The 16147-nt window shown below is 49.2% G+C and overlaps 1 protein-coding gene across 1 annotated transcript in view; it reads left to right on the top strand.

The window, feature by feature from the left end:
• The window catches only part of ttc7b (tetratricopeptide repeat domain 7B), a 256056-nt gene that overhangs the window by 163028 nt on the left and 76881 nt on the right, over positions 1-16147 (top strand). The window contains 1 exon segment of the mRNA XM_078406941.1: positions 11073-11213. Within this exon segment, the coding sequence (XP_078263067.1) occupies positions 11073-11213 (141 nt within the window).

Here is a 16147-nt window from a genome sequence, read left to right as displayed (position 1 = left end):
ATGATCAGCCATGATCACATTGAATGGCGGTGCTGGCTCGAAGGGCCGAATGGCCTCCTCCACCAATTGTCTATTGTCTATTGAAACGGACCCTTTGGCCCACCGGGTCCGCACCGACCAGCGATCCCCGCACACTAACACTATCCTACACCCACTGGGGACAAGTTACATTTATACCAAGCCAATTAACCTACAAATCACAATTCACAATCATACTTTATTAGCCAAGTATGTTTTGCAACAAGCAAAGAATTTCATTTGCCATACAGTCAAACCAATAAAAAGCAACAAGATACACAAAATACATTCTGTGGACTGCAGAAGATTTTCTATCTCGGAGAAAACCCACGCGGTCACGGGGAGAACGTACAAACCCCGTTCAGTCAGTGCCCGTAGTCGGGATCGAACCCGGGCCTCCGGTGCTGCAAGCGCTGTTAGGCAGCAACTCTACCGCCGCGCCACCGTGCCGGCCTTAAGGTAGTTGAGGCGAGGTACAAAAACAGCATTTAAAAGGCATTTAGACGGATACATACATGGATGGGAAAGGTTGAGAGCGATATGGGTTAAAAGCAACCAGGTGGGACTAGTATAGATGAGTGTAGTGCAGATAAGACATGTTGGTCAGCATGGGCAAGTTGGGCCGAAGGGCCTTTTCCAGGCTGTGTCACTCTATCAAGTCAAGTCAAGTCAAGTCAAATTTATTTGTCACATACACATACACGATATGCAGTGAAATGAAAGTGGCAATGCCTGCGGGTTGTGCACAAAAAGAATTACAGTTACAGCATATAAATAAAGTTAATAAGTTACTATTAGTGTCGACAAAAATTTAGTCTCTGGGGTTATGAAAGTTGACAGTCCTGATGGCCTGTGGGAAGAAGCTCTGTCTCATCCTCTCCGTTTTGACACTATTACAGCAGGCCACCCACCGGGTCCGCACTGATAAATAAACACGGCACAGGCTCCCTTCAGCAAGCCACAAAACAGCGTGATCTCCAGGTTAAACAGGTGGCCTCAGCACTTCAAGTAGCATGCACACTGTTTGTGATGCATTTAAAATTAATTGTTTTGTTCTTATAGAAGTGGAGAAAAATTGATGCAAGTCATTGGAAAAAAAATAGGAATTGCTTAGTGATGGAGTCATATAACACAGAAGCAGACCCTTCAGTCCAACCTGCCCATGCCAATAGGGTTGCCAACTGTCCCATATTAGCTGGGACATCCCGTATTTTGGGCTAGATTGGTTTGTCCTGTACGGGACCGCCCTTGTCCCGTATTAGGCTCGGGGGGGCGCTGTTGGCCCGGACACTGTAGGCCCGGACACTGTAGGCCTGGCCACTGTAGGCCCAGACACTGTAGGCCCGGACACTGTAGGCTCCGACAGTGTAGGTCCGGACAGTGTAGGTCCGGACACTGTGGGCCCGGACACTGTAGACCCAGACAGTGTAGGCCCGGAGTCCCGGGCACCGCCTAACGGAGGTTACGTAGCAACCCGCCTCCCGGCCCGGGCAGACACCATTGGTGGAGCGGGAGCACGTGGCCACTGACTGGGTGAGGTCACGTGGGGCGCGGGGCGGTGACATCACCTTGTCCTTTATTTGGGAGTGAGATAGTTGGCAACCCCTACATGCCAACCATAATGGAATTAAACTGCAATTAAAAATCTCTCTCCCTTTGAATGTCCTTTGTGTTCACCTTACAACATGGCACCCATCCAACCTTGCAGGATCAACTAATGTGGTTGCAATGTGCTTGATCCATTCATCTGAGTTAGTCATAGAGTGATACAGTGTGGAAACAGGCCCTTCGGCCCAACTTGCCCACATCGGCCAACAATGTCCCAGCTACACTCGTCCCACCTGCCCACGTATGGTCCATATCCCTCCAAACCTGTCCTATCCATGTACCTGTCTAAATGTTTCTTAAACGTTGGGATAGTCCCAGCCTCAACTACCTCCTCTGGCAGCTTGTTCCATACACCCACCACCTTTTGTGTGAAAAAGTTACCCCTCAGATTCCTATTAAATCCTTTCCCCTTCACCTTAAACCTATGTCCTCTGGTCCCCGATTCACCTACTCTGGGCAAAAGACTGTGCATCTACCCGATCTATTCCTCTCATGATTTTATACACCTCTATTAGATCTCCCCTCATCCTCCTGCGCTCCAGAGAATAGAGACCCGGCCTACTCAGTTATTAATAAAGATTATAAAAAGTTAAGGCCCTGTGACATCTCACAGTTTACTGATTGGTATCCCAAAACGACCTATCTTATCCCATCTATTGTTTTCCGGTATCTTTGGAGATATATTACCCCCATTCTTTTACATTTTTAACCAAAAACACTTTGAGCAATTTTCCCCTGAATGGCTTGTGGAAATTCTTCGTTTTTACTGTGTGCCAGTGGAACCCCTTATTATAAGTTATTATTTGTTAATTCATTTCGAATTCCACCTTCTCAGTGAGGTTAGCAGACGCGACGAAGGCTTTACTGCTCGAGACGTTAGCTGCTTCTCTTTCCGCGGGTGCTGCCTGACCTGCTGAGTGTTTCCGGCACTTTCTGGGTTTTATCGTGAAAAGCTCTCGACGTGATTGCACTCGAGGCGTGAGGCGGAGATTGAGGGGCCTTCGGACTGCCCGAGTCAGTCTGGAGATGCACTGTGGTTACACTGGGACAGCTGAAGTCTGAGCCGGTCCAAGTTGCTCTTGTGCTCTTTAGCGATTGGCACCTCTCCAGCATTCTGCAAGACTAAATTGGACGGCGCGGTTGCAAACAAGTCAGGAGGAAACGCTCGATGTGCATGAAAGGAAATTTTAAATTAGCTTTGGATATTAATTTTAAAATATTGAAACGAGGAGGAAATTAATTGCTGCTTGACTAGATGAATAGCTGTGTGGAAATGTCAGGTGGATGCAGTCAGCTTGAGCAGCTCTCGTTGCCTTAAGTATCTCCACCACTGCAACACCCCCTACCCAGCCTGAAGAAGGTGTGAAGAAGGGTCTCGACCCGAAACGTCACCCATTCCTTCTCTCCAGAGATGCTGCCTGACCCGCTGAGTTACTCCAGCATCTTGTGTCTACCTTCAATAGACAATAGACAATAGACAATGGGTGCAGGAGGAGGCCATTCGGCCCTTCGAGCCAGCACTGCCATTCAATGCGATCATGGCTGATCATTCCCAATCAGTACCCCGTTCCTGCCTTCTCCCCATGCCCCCTGACTCCGCTATCCTTAAGAGCTCTATCTAGCTCTCTCTTGAATGCATTCAGACAATTGGCCTCCACTGCCTTCTGAGGCAGAGAATTCCACAGATTTACAACTCTCTGACTGAAAAAGGTTTTCCTCATCTCACTTCTAAATGGCCTACCCCTTATTCTTAAACTGTGGCCCCTGGTTCTGGACTCCCCCAACATTGGGAACATGTTTCCTGCCTCTTAACGTGTCCAACCCCTTAATAATCTTATACGTTTCGATAAGATCCCCTCTCATCCTTCTAAATTCCAGTGTACACAAGCCTAGTCGCTCCAGTCTTTCAACATATGACAGTCCCGCCATTCCAGGAATTCACCTAGTAAACCTACGCTGCACGCCCTCAATAGCAAGAATATCCTTCCTCAAATTTGGAGACCAAATCTGCACACAGTACTCCAGGTGCGGTCTCACTAGGGCCCTGTACAACTGCACACAGTACTCCAGGTGCGGTCTCACTAGGGCCCTGTACAAATGCAGATTTAAACCAGCGCCTGCAGTATTTTTCCTCCACCGCTACCCACCCTTCCACATTCACACTGACTGCTTTAAATGCTTTCCATTTAAAAGCATTTTAATTCTATTCCATTCTATTTACGATTGTGCCACACTTTTATTTTTCCCAGTTCTAATTCATGTAGCTCTGTAAGATTTTGACAGACACGAAAATGCTGGAGTAACTCAGCAGGTCAGGCAGCATCTCAGGAGAGAAGGAATGGATGACGTTTCGGGTCGAGACCCTTCTTCAGACTCGCTACAACAGCCACATCTGTTTTCTTGGGACTTGCCTGCATCCTCCTCTCTTCGATGAGAGTTTAACAACATGCTCTCTCGTTGCTCCCCCTCTGTGATTTCTCCTGCCCTCCTACTCTATGACCACATTCTGACCCAGACTCACAATGCAGAGTGATGCAGTGTGGAAACAGGCCCACACCGGCCCTACTTGCCCACACTGGCCAACATGCCTGCGTTGTGCCCCATATCCCTCTAAACCTCATGCACCCATGTCTAACTGTTTCTTAAACGTTGGGATAGTCCCGGCCTCAACTACCTCCTCTGGCAGCTCGTTCCATACACCCACATGATAAAGATAGACACAAAGTGCTGGAGTAACTCAGCGGGTCAGGCAGCATCTCTGGAGAATAAGGATGGGTGATGTTTCGGGTCGGAACACTTTCTTCAGACTGAAAGTAGAGGAGGGGGGATCTGGGGGTGGGAAAGGGCCAGAAACAGATGACCAAGGAAGGGGAGACCCCATAATGGCCCATTGTTGGATGGGGATAGGCAGGAAATGCCAGCCTTGCCAGTGACAGCCATGTCCCAAAGAATAAATATGTAAATTAAAAAGCTTTATTAAATCTGTGAATTTGTCCCAAATATACAGTCCATTGTGGGAAACATAGAGTCATGCAGCTTGGAAACTTTAAGCCCTCAAGGATAAAGTGTAGGCCATTTGGGACTGAGATGAGGAAAAACTTTTTCACCCAGAGAGTTGTGAATCTGTGGAATCCTCTGCTACAGAAGGCAGAAGAGGCCAATTCACTGGATGTTTTCAAGAGAGAGTTAGATTTAGCTCTTAGGGCTAACGGAATCAAGGGATGTGGGGAAAAAGCAGGAACGGAGTACTGATTGTGGATGATCAGCCATGATCATATTGAATGGTGGTGTAAGAAAATAACTGCAGATGTTGGTACAAATCGAAGGTATTTTATTCACAAAATGCTGGAGTAATTCAGCAGGTCAGTCAGCATCTCAGGAGAGAAGGAATGGGTGACGTTTCGGGTCGAGACCCTTCTTCAGACTGATGTCAGCGGGGCGGGACAAAGGAAGGATATAGGAACATAGAAACATAGAAACATAAAAAAATAGGTGCAGGAGGAGACCGTTTGGCCCTTCGAGCCAGCACCTCCATTCATTGTGATCATGGCTGATCATCCACAATCAGTAACCCGTGCCTGCCTTCTCCCCATTTCCCTTGATTCCGCTAGCCCCTAGAGCTCTATCCAACTCTCCTTTAAATTCATCCAGTGAATTGGCCTCCGCTGCCTTCTGTGGCAGAGAATTCCACAAATTCACAACTCTCTGGGTGAAAAAGTATTTTCTCGCCTCAGTTTTAAATGGTCTCCCCTTTATTCTTAGACTGTGTGTGTCCCCTGGTTCTGGACTCCCCCAACATTGGGAACATTTTTCCTGCATCTAGCTTGTCCAGTCCTTTCATAATTTTATACGTCTCTATAAGATCCCCATGTGATGGACTGGGCCACATCCACAACTCTGCAGTTTGTTGCTAATTTGGCCCGTATCCCTTCACACCGTTCTCTATCCATTTGGAATTGGCATTTTTCTGGGATTCTGCCTGATTAAACTGCAGGAAAAGTCAAGGAGCATGAAAATAAATCTTCGCATCCATCACGTTGAAATCCACACCATTGACAACAGCCGTTAGTTATTCAGCCTGCCTGACTGTCTGCCCGTTAGACAGAAAAACATTGGATAAGTAAAAAGTGGCACAGCGGCAGAGTTGCTGCCTTATAGTGCTCACAGCGCCAGAGACCCGGGTTCGATCCCGACTACGGGCGCTGTCTGCACGGAGTTTGTACGTTCTCCCTGTGACCTGCGTGGGTTTTCTCCAAGATCTTCGGTTTCCTCCCACACTCCAAAGACGTGCAGGTTTGTAGGTTGTGTAGGAAAGAAAACTGCAGATGCTGGTTTAAATCGAAGACACACAAAATGCTGGAATAACTCAGCGGGTCGGGCAGCATCTCGGGGGAGAAGGAATGGGTGACGTTTCGGGTCGAGACCCTTCTTCAGGCTGATGTCAGGGGAGGGGGCGGGACAAAGATAGGATGCAGTCGGAGACGGGAAGACTGGTGGGAGAACTGGGAAGGGGAGGGGATGGAGAGGGGAAGCAGGGACTACCTGATGTCAGAGACGTCACCGTTGATACCGCTGGGACACACAGTGCTGGAGTAACTCAGCGGGTCAGGCAGCATCTGTGGAGAACATGGATAGGTGACGTTTCACAGAGTGCTGGAGTAACTCAGCGGGTCAGGCAGCATCTCTGGAGAAAAGGAATAAAGACTCCGTCCTCAGAGTCTGCCGTTCCATCGTTGGTTCGCATCACCAGCCTGCACGCAAACGCTTTGCTCCTTGTCCCCCCTGCTACCCGTCCAAATCTCACGTCTGTTCATTTTGCGAGACTCATAACTCTATCACTCTGAGATCTTTGCTCGATAGCGCAGTTCACCGTTTCTATTGGCTGAAGAATTAATCCCGCCAAGCAGACGAGGCTAAAGGGAGTCATTTAGTCCGTTAAATATCAGCTCCATCACAAATCTATCCGTGTAGGAAAAAAACTGCAGATGCTGGTATAAATCGAAGGCAGACACAAAACGCTGGAGTAAAACCCCGGTCCCACTGCGCCGATTTTTTAGGCGACTACAGGTGACTAGTCCGTGGCCACACAGTCCCCAGGGTGTCGCCACACGGTTGCCGGGGTGTCGCCACACGGTTGCCGGGGTGTCGCCACACGGTTGCTGGGGTGTCGCCACACGGTTGCCGGGTGTCGCCTGTTCGGTCGTGAGGCGTCTCCAAACAGTCGCGGCGTTTTTCTGGTCGCCGCTGGATTTTGAAATGTTTAAACATTTTTGCCGACTGTTGGTTTGACGCCAATGAGCGTAGCTTGACGTCTCCTGACGTAGGCGCTGTTGTAGATTGTTGCCAGGTGACGTAGGTTGTCGCCGGTGCTGACTTTGTTGAATTCCATTGGTGACTACCTACGTCAACCTACGTCAACCGGCGACAGGTACCGGCGTCGAAACCGGAGGCCAAAATGACGTGAATTGTCTTCAGTTGATGCCGACAGGGTCGTAGCTTGTCGCGGGTGGACGTAGGTTGACTTCGGTTGTCGTAGGTTGCCGCCTGTGTGGTTGTAGGTTGTCGTAGGTGCAGTCGTAGGAGGACGTCCTAAGTCGCAACGATTGGGTCGCCGGTTGTCGGTAGCTTGCCGTAGCTTGACGTTGACCAGGTGGTAGGTTGTTGTAGCTTGTCGTAGACATTATCGTAGTGGGGGGTCCAGTTGCCGTTTTTTCAGTGAACTGCTACGACTATGACAGTCGCCGGCAGTCGCCTAAATAACCACCTAAGTTGGACATGCCCGAGAGACCCAAAACGTCACCCATTCCTTCTCTTCCAGAGATGCTGCCTGACCCGCTGAGTTACTCCAGCTTTTTGTGTCTACCTACGAAACCGTCTGTTCTGCACAGTAAACCTACTAAGCCGTAGAATCTTTCATAACCTATTGTTCTTCTTAACAGTTATAGACAATAGACAATAGGTGCAGGAGTAGGCCATTCGGCCCTTCAAGCCAGCACCGCCATTCAATGTGATCATGGCTGATCATTCTCAATCAGTACCCCGTTCCTGCCTTCTCCCCATACCCCCTGACTCCGCTATCCTTAAGATTAGCTCTCTCTTGAATGCACTCAGAGAATTGGCCTCCACTGCCTTCTGAGGCAGAGAATTCCACTGATGATGCAAGTCGTTCCTTTTCTTTTTAATACATAACTTCTGGTAGAATGTCAGATTTGCCGATGTCAGGTTTTTCCCAAATGCTTTTAATTTAGTGTAGTGGTTCTGTCACCGGTCTCATGATTTACAGAGACGTCTGCATTCTAACGTGGCAAAGGGGAAATTGGTGGTGGGGTGGAATATAAAATATAATATAAAACCAGCTCATTAAATTAATTGGAAATAAAAGCTTATTAGTCATGGTGATCACAAAAACTAACGTTATTATACAAACCCCCATCTGCCCGAGGGCAAGCTTGCCCATTCAGACTTTTATAGATCTGGACCCACTGTGTAGTCGTTTAGTTTAGTTTAGAGACACAGCGCGGAAACAGGCCCACCGTGTCCGCGCCGCCCAGCGATCCCCGCACATTAACACCATCCTACACCCACTAGGGGCAATTTTCACATTTTTACCAAGCCAATTAACCTACAAACCCGCACGTCTTTGGAGCGTGGGAGGAAACTGAAAGATCTCGGAGAAAACCCACGCAGGTCACGGGGAGAACGTACAAACTCCGTACAGATAGCACCCGTAGTCTGGATGGAACCCGGGTCTCCGGCGCTGCATTCACTGTAGATCCAAGATCTTCGGTTTCCTCCCACACTACAAAAGATGTACTAGGTTTGGAGGTTAATTGGCTTGGTAAATGTAAAAATTGTCCCTGGTGGGTGTAGGATAGTGTTGATGTGCGGGGATCGCTGGTCGGCGCGGTCCCGTTGGGCCGAAAGGGCCTGGTTCCGCGCTGTATCTCAAAACTCTCCCCCCCACCTCTTTACAATCAGTCTGAAGGAGAGTCCTGACCCAAAACGTCACCTATCTATGTTCCCCAGAGATGCTGCCTGACCCGCTGAGTTACTCCAGCACTCTGTGAAACGTCACCTATCCATGTTCTCCAGAGATGCTGCCTGACCCGCTGAGTTACTCCAGCACTAAAGAGAGAGCTAGATAGAGCTCTTAAGGATAGCGGAGTCAGGGGGTATGGGGAGAAGGCAGGAACGGGGTACTGATTGAGAATGATCAGCCATGATCACATTGAATGGCGGTGCTGGCTCGAAGGGCCGAATGGCCTCCTCCTGCTCCTATTGTCTATTGTTTATTGTCTATTGTCACTCTGTGAAACGTCACCTGTCCATGTTCACCAGAGATGCTGCCTGACCCGCTGAGATACACCAGCATTTTGTGTCCTATTTCACGACAAACACAGTCAAATGCTTTGTAATTCAATATTTAAGCGGTTTTATTTTCCCTGGCTTTTAAAAGCAGACGGATGGTGAAACAGCGAGGTACCTTCTCCCCGTGACTCGCGTGGGTTTCCTCCGGGCGCTCCGGTTCCCTCCCACATCCCAGAGACGTGCGTTTTTGTTGGTTAATGGGCGCTCTGTAAATTATCCCTGGTGTGTAGGGAGTGGATGAGAAAGTGGAACAACGTAAAACTAGTGTGAACTGTGATTGATGGTCGGCGTGGACTCGGTGGGCCAAAAGGTCTGTTTCCAGGCTGCATCTTTCAATCAAATATCGAGCCAATGTCGTAGGCATTTACATGAAAAATCAAAATAAATCCAGTTAAATACAATACAATACAATACAATACAATATATCTTTATTGTCATTGTACAGGGGTACAACGAGATTGGGAATGCACCTCCCATACGATGCAATAAATTAATTAGCTAGTTAGTATTAATTTAAACAACCCAATGAAACAAATTGTAACAGTTTTAAGACAGAATAAAGTGCAAGTAGATCTGTGCCGGATCACTGTGCGATGTGACCATCCGGCTCAGCAGGACCGGTTCATAGCAGCTATGGCCCTGGGGATGAAGCAGTTCCTGAGTCTGGAGGTGCGGGCGTAGAAGGCCTTGTATCGTCTGCCCGATGGTAGAAGTTCGAACAGACTGTTGCAGGGGTGTGAAGAGTCTTTGTGGATGCTGGTGGCTTTTCTGAGGCATCGTGTGTAGTAGATGCCCTCCAAGGCTGGTAGCTGTGTTCCGATGGTCCTCTGAGCTCTATGGACTACCCGCTGAAGAGCTCTCCTCTCTGCCTCCATGCAGCTGAGGTACCACACAGGGATGCCATGTGTTAGGATGCTCTCTATGGTGCAGCGGTACAAGGTCGTCAGCAGCTGTTGGGGTAGACCAGACTTCTTCAGTGTTCTTAGGTAGAACAGTCGTTGCTGTGCCTTCTTGACCAGCGCAGCAGTGTTATTGGACCATGTTAGGTCCTCCGAAATGTGAGTGCCCAGAAACTTGAAGCTGGACACTCTCTCCACACTGTCCCCATTGATAAAGATCGGGGCGTATTCCCCGTTGTGTGACCTACGGAAGTTGATGATCAGATCCTTGGTCTTGGTGGTATTTAGGGACAGGTTGTTATCAGAGCACCAGTCCGCCAGGTTCTGCACCTCCGCTCTGTATTTTGTTTCATCCCCGTTGGTGATAAGCCCGATCACCGTTGTGTCGCCTGCAAACTTGACAATGGTGGTGGTGTCGAATGCAGGAACACAGTCGTGTGTGAAGAGGGAGTAGAGCATGGGGCTCAGAACACAGCCCTGTGCACTTGGGGGGTTGACTGCAGGTTATTTTCACTGTGATTAAATCAAAGGTTTCAATCTTGACTGGGGCTGACGCATTGAGGAATTATCAATGAATCTCATCCTGGTTCAGAAGCAATGAATGGCGGTCTGTCCATCTCTCGTTACCCTCAATTACAGTACCTACAGTCATCTGTATAAGAAAATAACTGCAGGTGCTGGTACAAATCGAAGGTATTTATTCACAAAATGCTGGAGTAACTCAGCAGGTCAGGCAGCATCTCGGGAGAGAAGGAATGAATGGGTGAAGAAGGGTCTCAACCCTGAAACTTCACCCATTCCTTCTCTCTCTCGAGATGCTGCCTGACCTGCTGAGTTACTCCAGCATTTTGTGAATAAATGCAGTCATCTGTAGTTCCATTCACAAGGTTTTTACAAAATACAGGATGGACCTCACGTTATTTATGCGTGTTTGGAATAACGTGCTTGTTTAATTATTGGCAAAGCCTAATTTATGGGCTTGTATCTTCGAAATAACTCGCTCAGATTCACTCCTGGCAGCGTAGTCGAGTACTATGTACTGTGGAGTCTGGTGCTGTGAAGTTCTGTGGCGTCTGGCGCTGTAAAGTACTGTGCCATCCCATCGGTGTGCGTGGTGCTGGTGAACTGGCCGCTCGTTCAGCCCGCTGCTAACGGCCTTCCTTGCCCCCCCGCCTGCAGGCTCGGTGCACGCCACGTCGATCGCGGCGTCGAGAGTGGAACAGGCGCTGTCGGAGGTGGCCTCGTCTCTGCAGAGCAGCATGCCCAAACAAGGACCCATGCACCCCTGGATGACCCTGGCACAGATCTGGCTGCACGCAGGTGAGCTCACACCCCCTCAAACCCCCCACCCCCTCCACGCCGCCTCCTCTCAATGCTCTGCTGCATCAAGCACATACACTTACACACGCTGCCTACACACACACACACACGCTGCGCACACACACACTGCGCACACACACATGCTGCCTACACACACATGCTGCCTACACACACTGCACACACACACATACACACACATGCTGCCTACACACACACACACACACACGCATGTTGCCCACACACACACACACACACACAACGCTGCCTACACACACACACACTGCACACACACACAATGCACACACACACACACATGCTGCCTACACACACGCACACTGCACACACACACACACACACACTGGGCACGCACACGCTGCCTATACACACACACACACACACTGCACACACATGCTGACTACACGCACACAAACGCTACCTACACACACGCACTGCGCACACACACACACACATGCATGCAGCATACATACACATGCACACACACATGTACATATGCACACAACCACATGCATGCGCACACACCACACACACATGCATTCAGCATAAATACACATGCGCACACACACACATGTACATATGCACATACACACGCTCAGTAAACTGTTTTAAAAATAATTGAGACTTTGATCATGTATTGCACTACAGCAACTGTGTGTTTAAGCAGAGCTTTTTATACTGAAATGCTTCAAATGGTATTTAACAGGTGAGTGGAGGAAGGGTTAAGTGAAAGAGACAGAGAATACAGATACTGGAACCTTGTGCAGAACACAGAGTGCTGGAGTAACTCAGCGGGTCAGGCAGCATCTGGAGAACGTGGATAGGTGACGTTTCACAGAGTGCTGGAGTAACTCAGCGGGTCAGGCAGCATCTGTGGAGAACGTGGATAGGTGACGTTTCACAGAGTGCTGGAGTAACTCAGCGGGTCAGGCAGCATCTGTGGAGAACGTGGATAGGTGACGTTTCACAGAGTGCTGGAGTAACTCAGCGGGTCAGGCAGCATCTGTGGAGAACATGGATAGGTGACGTTTCTGGTCGGGACCCTTCTTCACGCTGATTGCAGTGAGGGCAAAGTGGTGGGGGGCAGGCCAAAGGTCTGAGTTGTCGACTGGCAGGAGGTTCTCGGCATTTACCAGTTTTACCACAATTTTACCAAGACTTGAAAGACAGGCGAGGAGACGAGATGAGAGAGAGAGGAACTGCTCTCGGACATCGAGCGCTCGGGCCGACCGGACTTAGGACTTTGAATAATGGCGTCAAAACTGGCACTGCCTGCATGTGTAGCATATGCAAAATGAATTTCACTGCACAGTTGCGTATGTCATTGTCATAGAGTCGTACAGCATGGAAGCTTGGTGTAAGTATAGTAAGTAAGAATAATCTAGGCAGGGCGGCAGAGTTGCTGCCTTACAGCGCTTACAGCGCCAGAGACCCGGGTTCCATCCTGACTACGGGTTCCATCCTGACTACGGGTGCTGTCTGTGCGGAGTTTGCACGTTCTCCCCGTGACCGCCTGTGTTTCCCCTGGCTTCCTCCCACCCTCCGAAGACGTACAGGTTTGGAGGTTAATTGGTTTGGTATTAAGGCAAATTGTCCCTAGTCTGTGTGGGATAGTGTTCATTGCGGGGATCGCTGGTCGGCGTGGACCTGGTGGGCCGAAGGGCCTGTTTCTGTGCTGACCAGGGCTTTATGACTCTTCCAGCCACTGTTTATTTTTGGGTAAACATAATTGTAGGGACATTCAGGCAAGCTTGCTCAGCTCCGACGTACGATTTTACCCTGGCAAGATACAATGGAGGTGTAAAAGTTTTAAAAATAACTCCTGTTATTGAATTGGAGAACTGCTTGTTCAGCCAGAAGAATTGCAGCTCTGAGGAAGCAAAATAAACAGCTTGAGCTCACAACTGAAGTGTAGTTTAGTTTAGAGATACGGCCTAGAAACAGGCTCCTGGGCCCACCGTGTCCGCGCCGACCAGCCATCCCCCGTCCACACTAGTTCTACATTGTCCTACTTTCTAATCCACTCCCTTGGCATTGGAGGCGATCGTTACAGAGGCCAATCAACCTGCAACCTCACATGCCTTTGGGGTGTGTGAGGAATAAATCTAACAGGTAGCGCGGCGGTAGAGCTGCTGCCTCACGGCGCCAGCGGCCCGGGTTCCATCCCGACTACGGGCGCTGTCTGTACCTTCTCCCCGTGACCTGCGTGGGTTTTCCTCCGAGATCTTCGGTTTCCTCCCACACTCCAAAGACGTGCAGGTTTGCAGGTTAATTGGTTTTGGTAAACATATCGTAAACCGTCCCAGGTGTGTGGGATAGCGCTCGTGTACGGGGCGATCACTGGTCGGCGCGGACTCGGCGGGACTGTTCCCTCCCGCGCTGCAACTCGAAAGTCTAAGGTCTCTACTGACGTGTCCTCCTCTTCTCATGAGATAGTTGAGGCTCTGGAGTTAGCTTGCTCAGTCCAAAGGATCTCATGTACGTTACTGCCGGTGCCCAGGGAATGACTGGGACAACATGGCGGCACGGTGGCGCAGCGGTAGAGTTGCTGCCTTACAGCGAATGCAGCGCCGGAGACTCGGGTTCGATCCTGACTACGGGCGCCGTCTGTACGGAGTTTGTACGTTCTCCCCGTGACCTGCGTGGGTTTTCACCGAGATCTTCGGTTTCCTCCCGCACTCCAAAGACGTGCAGGTTTGTTGGTTAATTGACTGGGTAAATGTAAAAATTGTCCCTAGTGTGTGTAGGATAGTGTTAGTGTGCGGGGATCGCTGGGTGGCGCGGACTCGGTGGGCCGAAGGGCCTGTTTCCGCACTGTATCTCTAAATCTAAATCTAAACATCATGCATTAAAACGGCACCGTTAACTGATGTAAGATCAGAAGAAGCTTGCAAAATATTTTAATATTAATAATTCAAACTCTGGAATCAAAAGCACAATTTCTTAATTTGCAGGTAACAGCAAGTTGGGGGTGGGAAGGATAGTCGATGCTGGAAGGCAATTGGGCACTAACTAATAAATGCAGAATAGGCAATGGTTGCTCTCGAAGTCTCGGCACAGATAGTTGTAAAGGATTGTGCTTTGTTGAGGAGAAAGTAGGTCATATCCTTTTGCAGAATCTTGCGGAATAGTGAAGCAATGGTGATGTGAGCTAATAAGAGCATAACAATGGCAAACAATAAACAATAGGTGCAGGAGGAGGCCATTCGGCCCTTCGAGCCAGCACCGCCATTCAATGTGATCATGGCTGATCATTCTCAATCAGTACCCCGTTCCTGCCTTCTCCCCATACCCCCTGACTCCGCTATCCTTAAGAGCTCTATCCAGCTCTCTCTTGAATGCATTCAGAGAATTGGCCTCTACTGCCTTCAGACAGCTCCCAAGGTCAGGTGGTAGAGCTGCTGCCTCACAGCGCCAAAGCCCCGGGTTCCATCCTGACCTCGGGAGCTGTCTGATTGGAGTTTGCACGTTCTCCCCGTGACCGTGTGGGTTTCCCCCAGGTGCTCTGGTTTCCTTCCACAACCACAAAACGTCAGGGAGAAGCCCTTCGGCCCAACTTGCCCACGCCAACCAACATACCCCGTCTACACAAGTCCCATCTGCCTGTGATTGGCTCATATCCCTCTAGAAACGTAGAAACATAGAAAATAGGTGCAGGAGTAGGCCATTCGGCCCTTCGAGCCTGCACCGCCATTCAATATGATCATGGCTGATCATCCAACTCAGTATCCCATACCTGCCTTCTCTCCATACCCCCTGATCCCTTTAGCCACAAGGGCCACATCTAACTCCCTCTTAAATATAGCCAATGAACTGGCCTCAACTACCTTCTGTGGCAGAGAATTCCACAGACTCACCACTCTCTGTGTGAAGAAATGTTTTCTCATCTCGGTCCTAAAAGACTTCTCCCTTATCCTTAAGCTGTGACCCCTGGTTCTGGACTCCCCCAACATCGGGAACATCTAGCCTCTCCAACCCCTTAAGAATTTTATATGTTTCTATAAGATCCCCCCTCAGTCTTCTAAATTCCAGCGAGTATAAGCCTAGTCTATCCAGTCTTTCTTCATATGAAAGTCCTGCCATCCCAGGGATCAATCTGGTGAACCTTCTCTGTACTCCCTCTAAGGCTAGAATGTCTTTCCTCAGATTAGGAGACCAAAACTGTACACAATACTCCAGGTGCGGTCTCACCAAGGCCCTGTACAACTCTAAATCTCTCCTATCCATGTACCTGTCTAAATGATTCTTAAACGTTGCGATAGTACCTGCCTCAACTACCTCCTCTTGACACCCTTATTAATCAAGAATCCATCGATCTTCGCTTTAAAAATATCCACTGTCTGCCTCCATAGCCTTCAGTGGCAATGAATCCCACAGATTCACCACCCTCTGACTAAAGACATTCCTCTCATCTCCTTTCTAAAGGAACGTCCTTTATTTCTGAGGCTGTGGCCTCTGGTTTTGGACTCTCCCACTAGTGGAAACATCCTCTCCACATCCACTCTATCCAGGCCATTCACTTATTAATGAGGTCCCCTCTCACCCTTTGAAACTCCAGACCAATTTCCCTCCTTGGATGGATAAAGTTTATCGTATCGCAGAGGCCCAGTGCTGTCAAACGCTCATCGTATGTTAACCCAATCACTCCTGGGATCATAGACGCAAAAAGCTGGAGTAACTCAGCGGGTCAGGCAGCATCTCTGGGGAGAAGGAATAGGTGACGATTCGGTTGGAGACCCTTCTTCGGACTGAGAGTCAGAGGAAAGGGAAACAAGAGGTAGAGACGGCGATATCGAGAGACATAAAACAAATGAATGAAAAGGTAGAAAACAAATGAACGTGACCTATTCCTTCTCTCCAGAGATGCTGCTTGACCCGCTGAGTTACTCCAGCACTTTGTGTGTATCTTTGGTTTAAAC

Source organism: Rhinoraja longicauda, chromosome 10, assembly GCF_053455715.1.
Source record: "Rhinoraja longicauda isolate Sanriku21f chromosome 10, sRhiLon1.1, whole genome shotgun sequence".
Lineage (NCBI taxonomy): Eukaryota > Metazoa > Chordata > Chondrichthyes > Rajiformes > Arhynchobatidae > Rhinoraja > Rhinoraja longicauda.
This window is presented reverse-complemented; position numbering and strand designations above follow the sequence as displayed.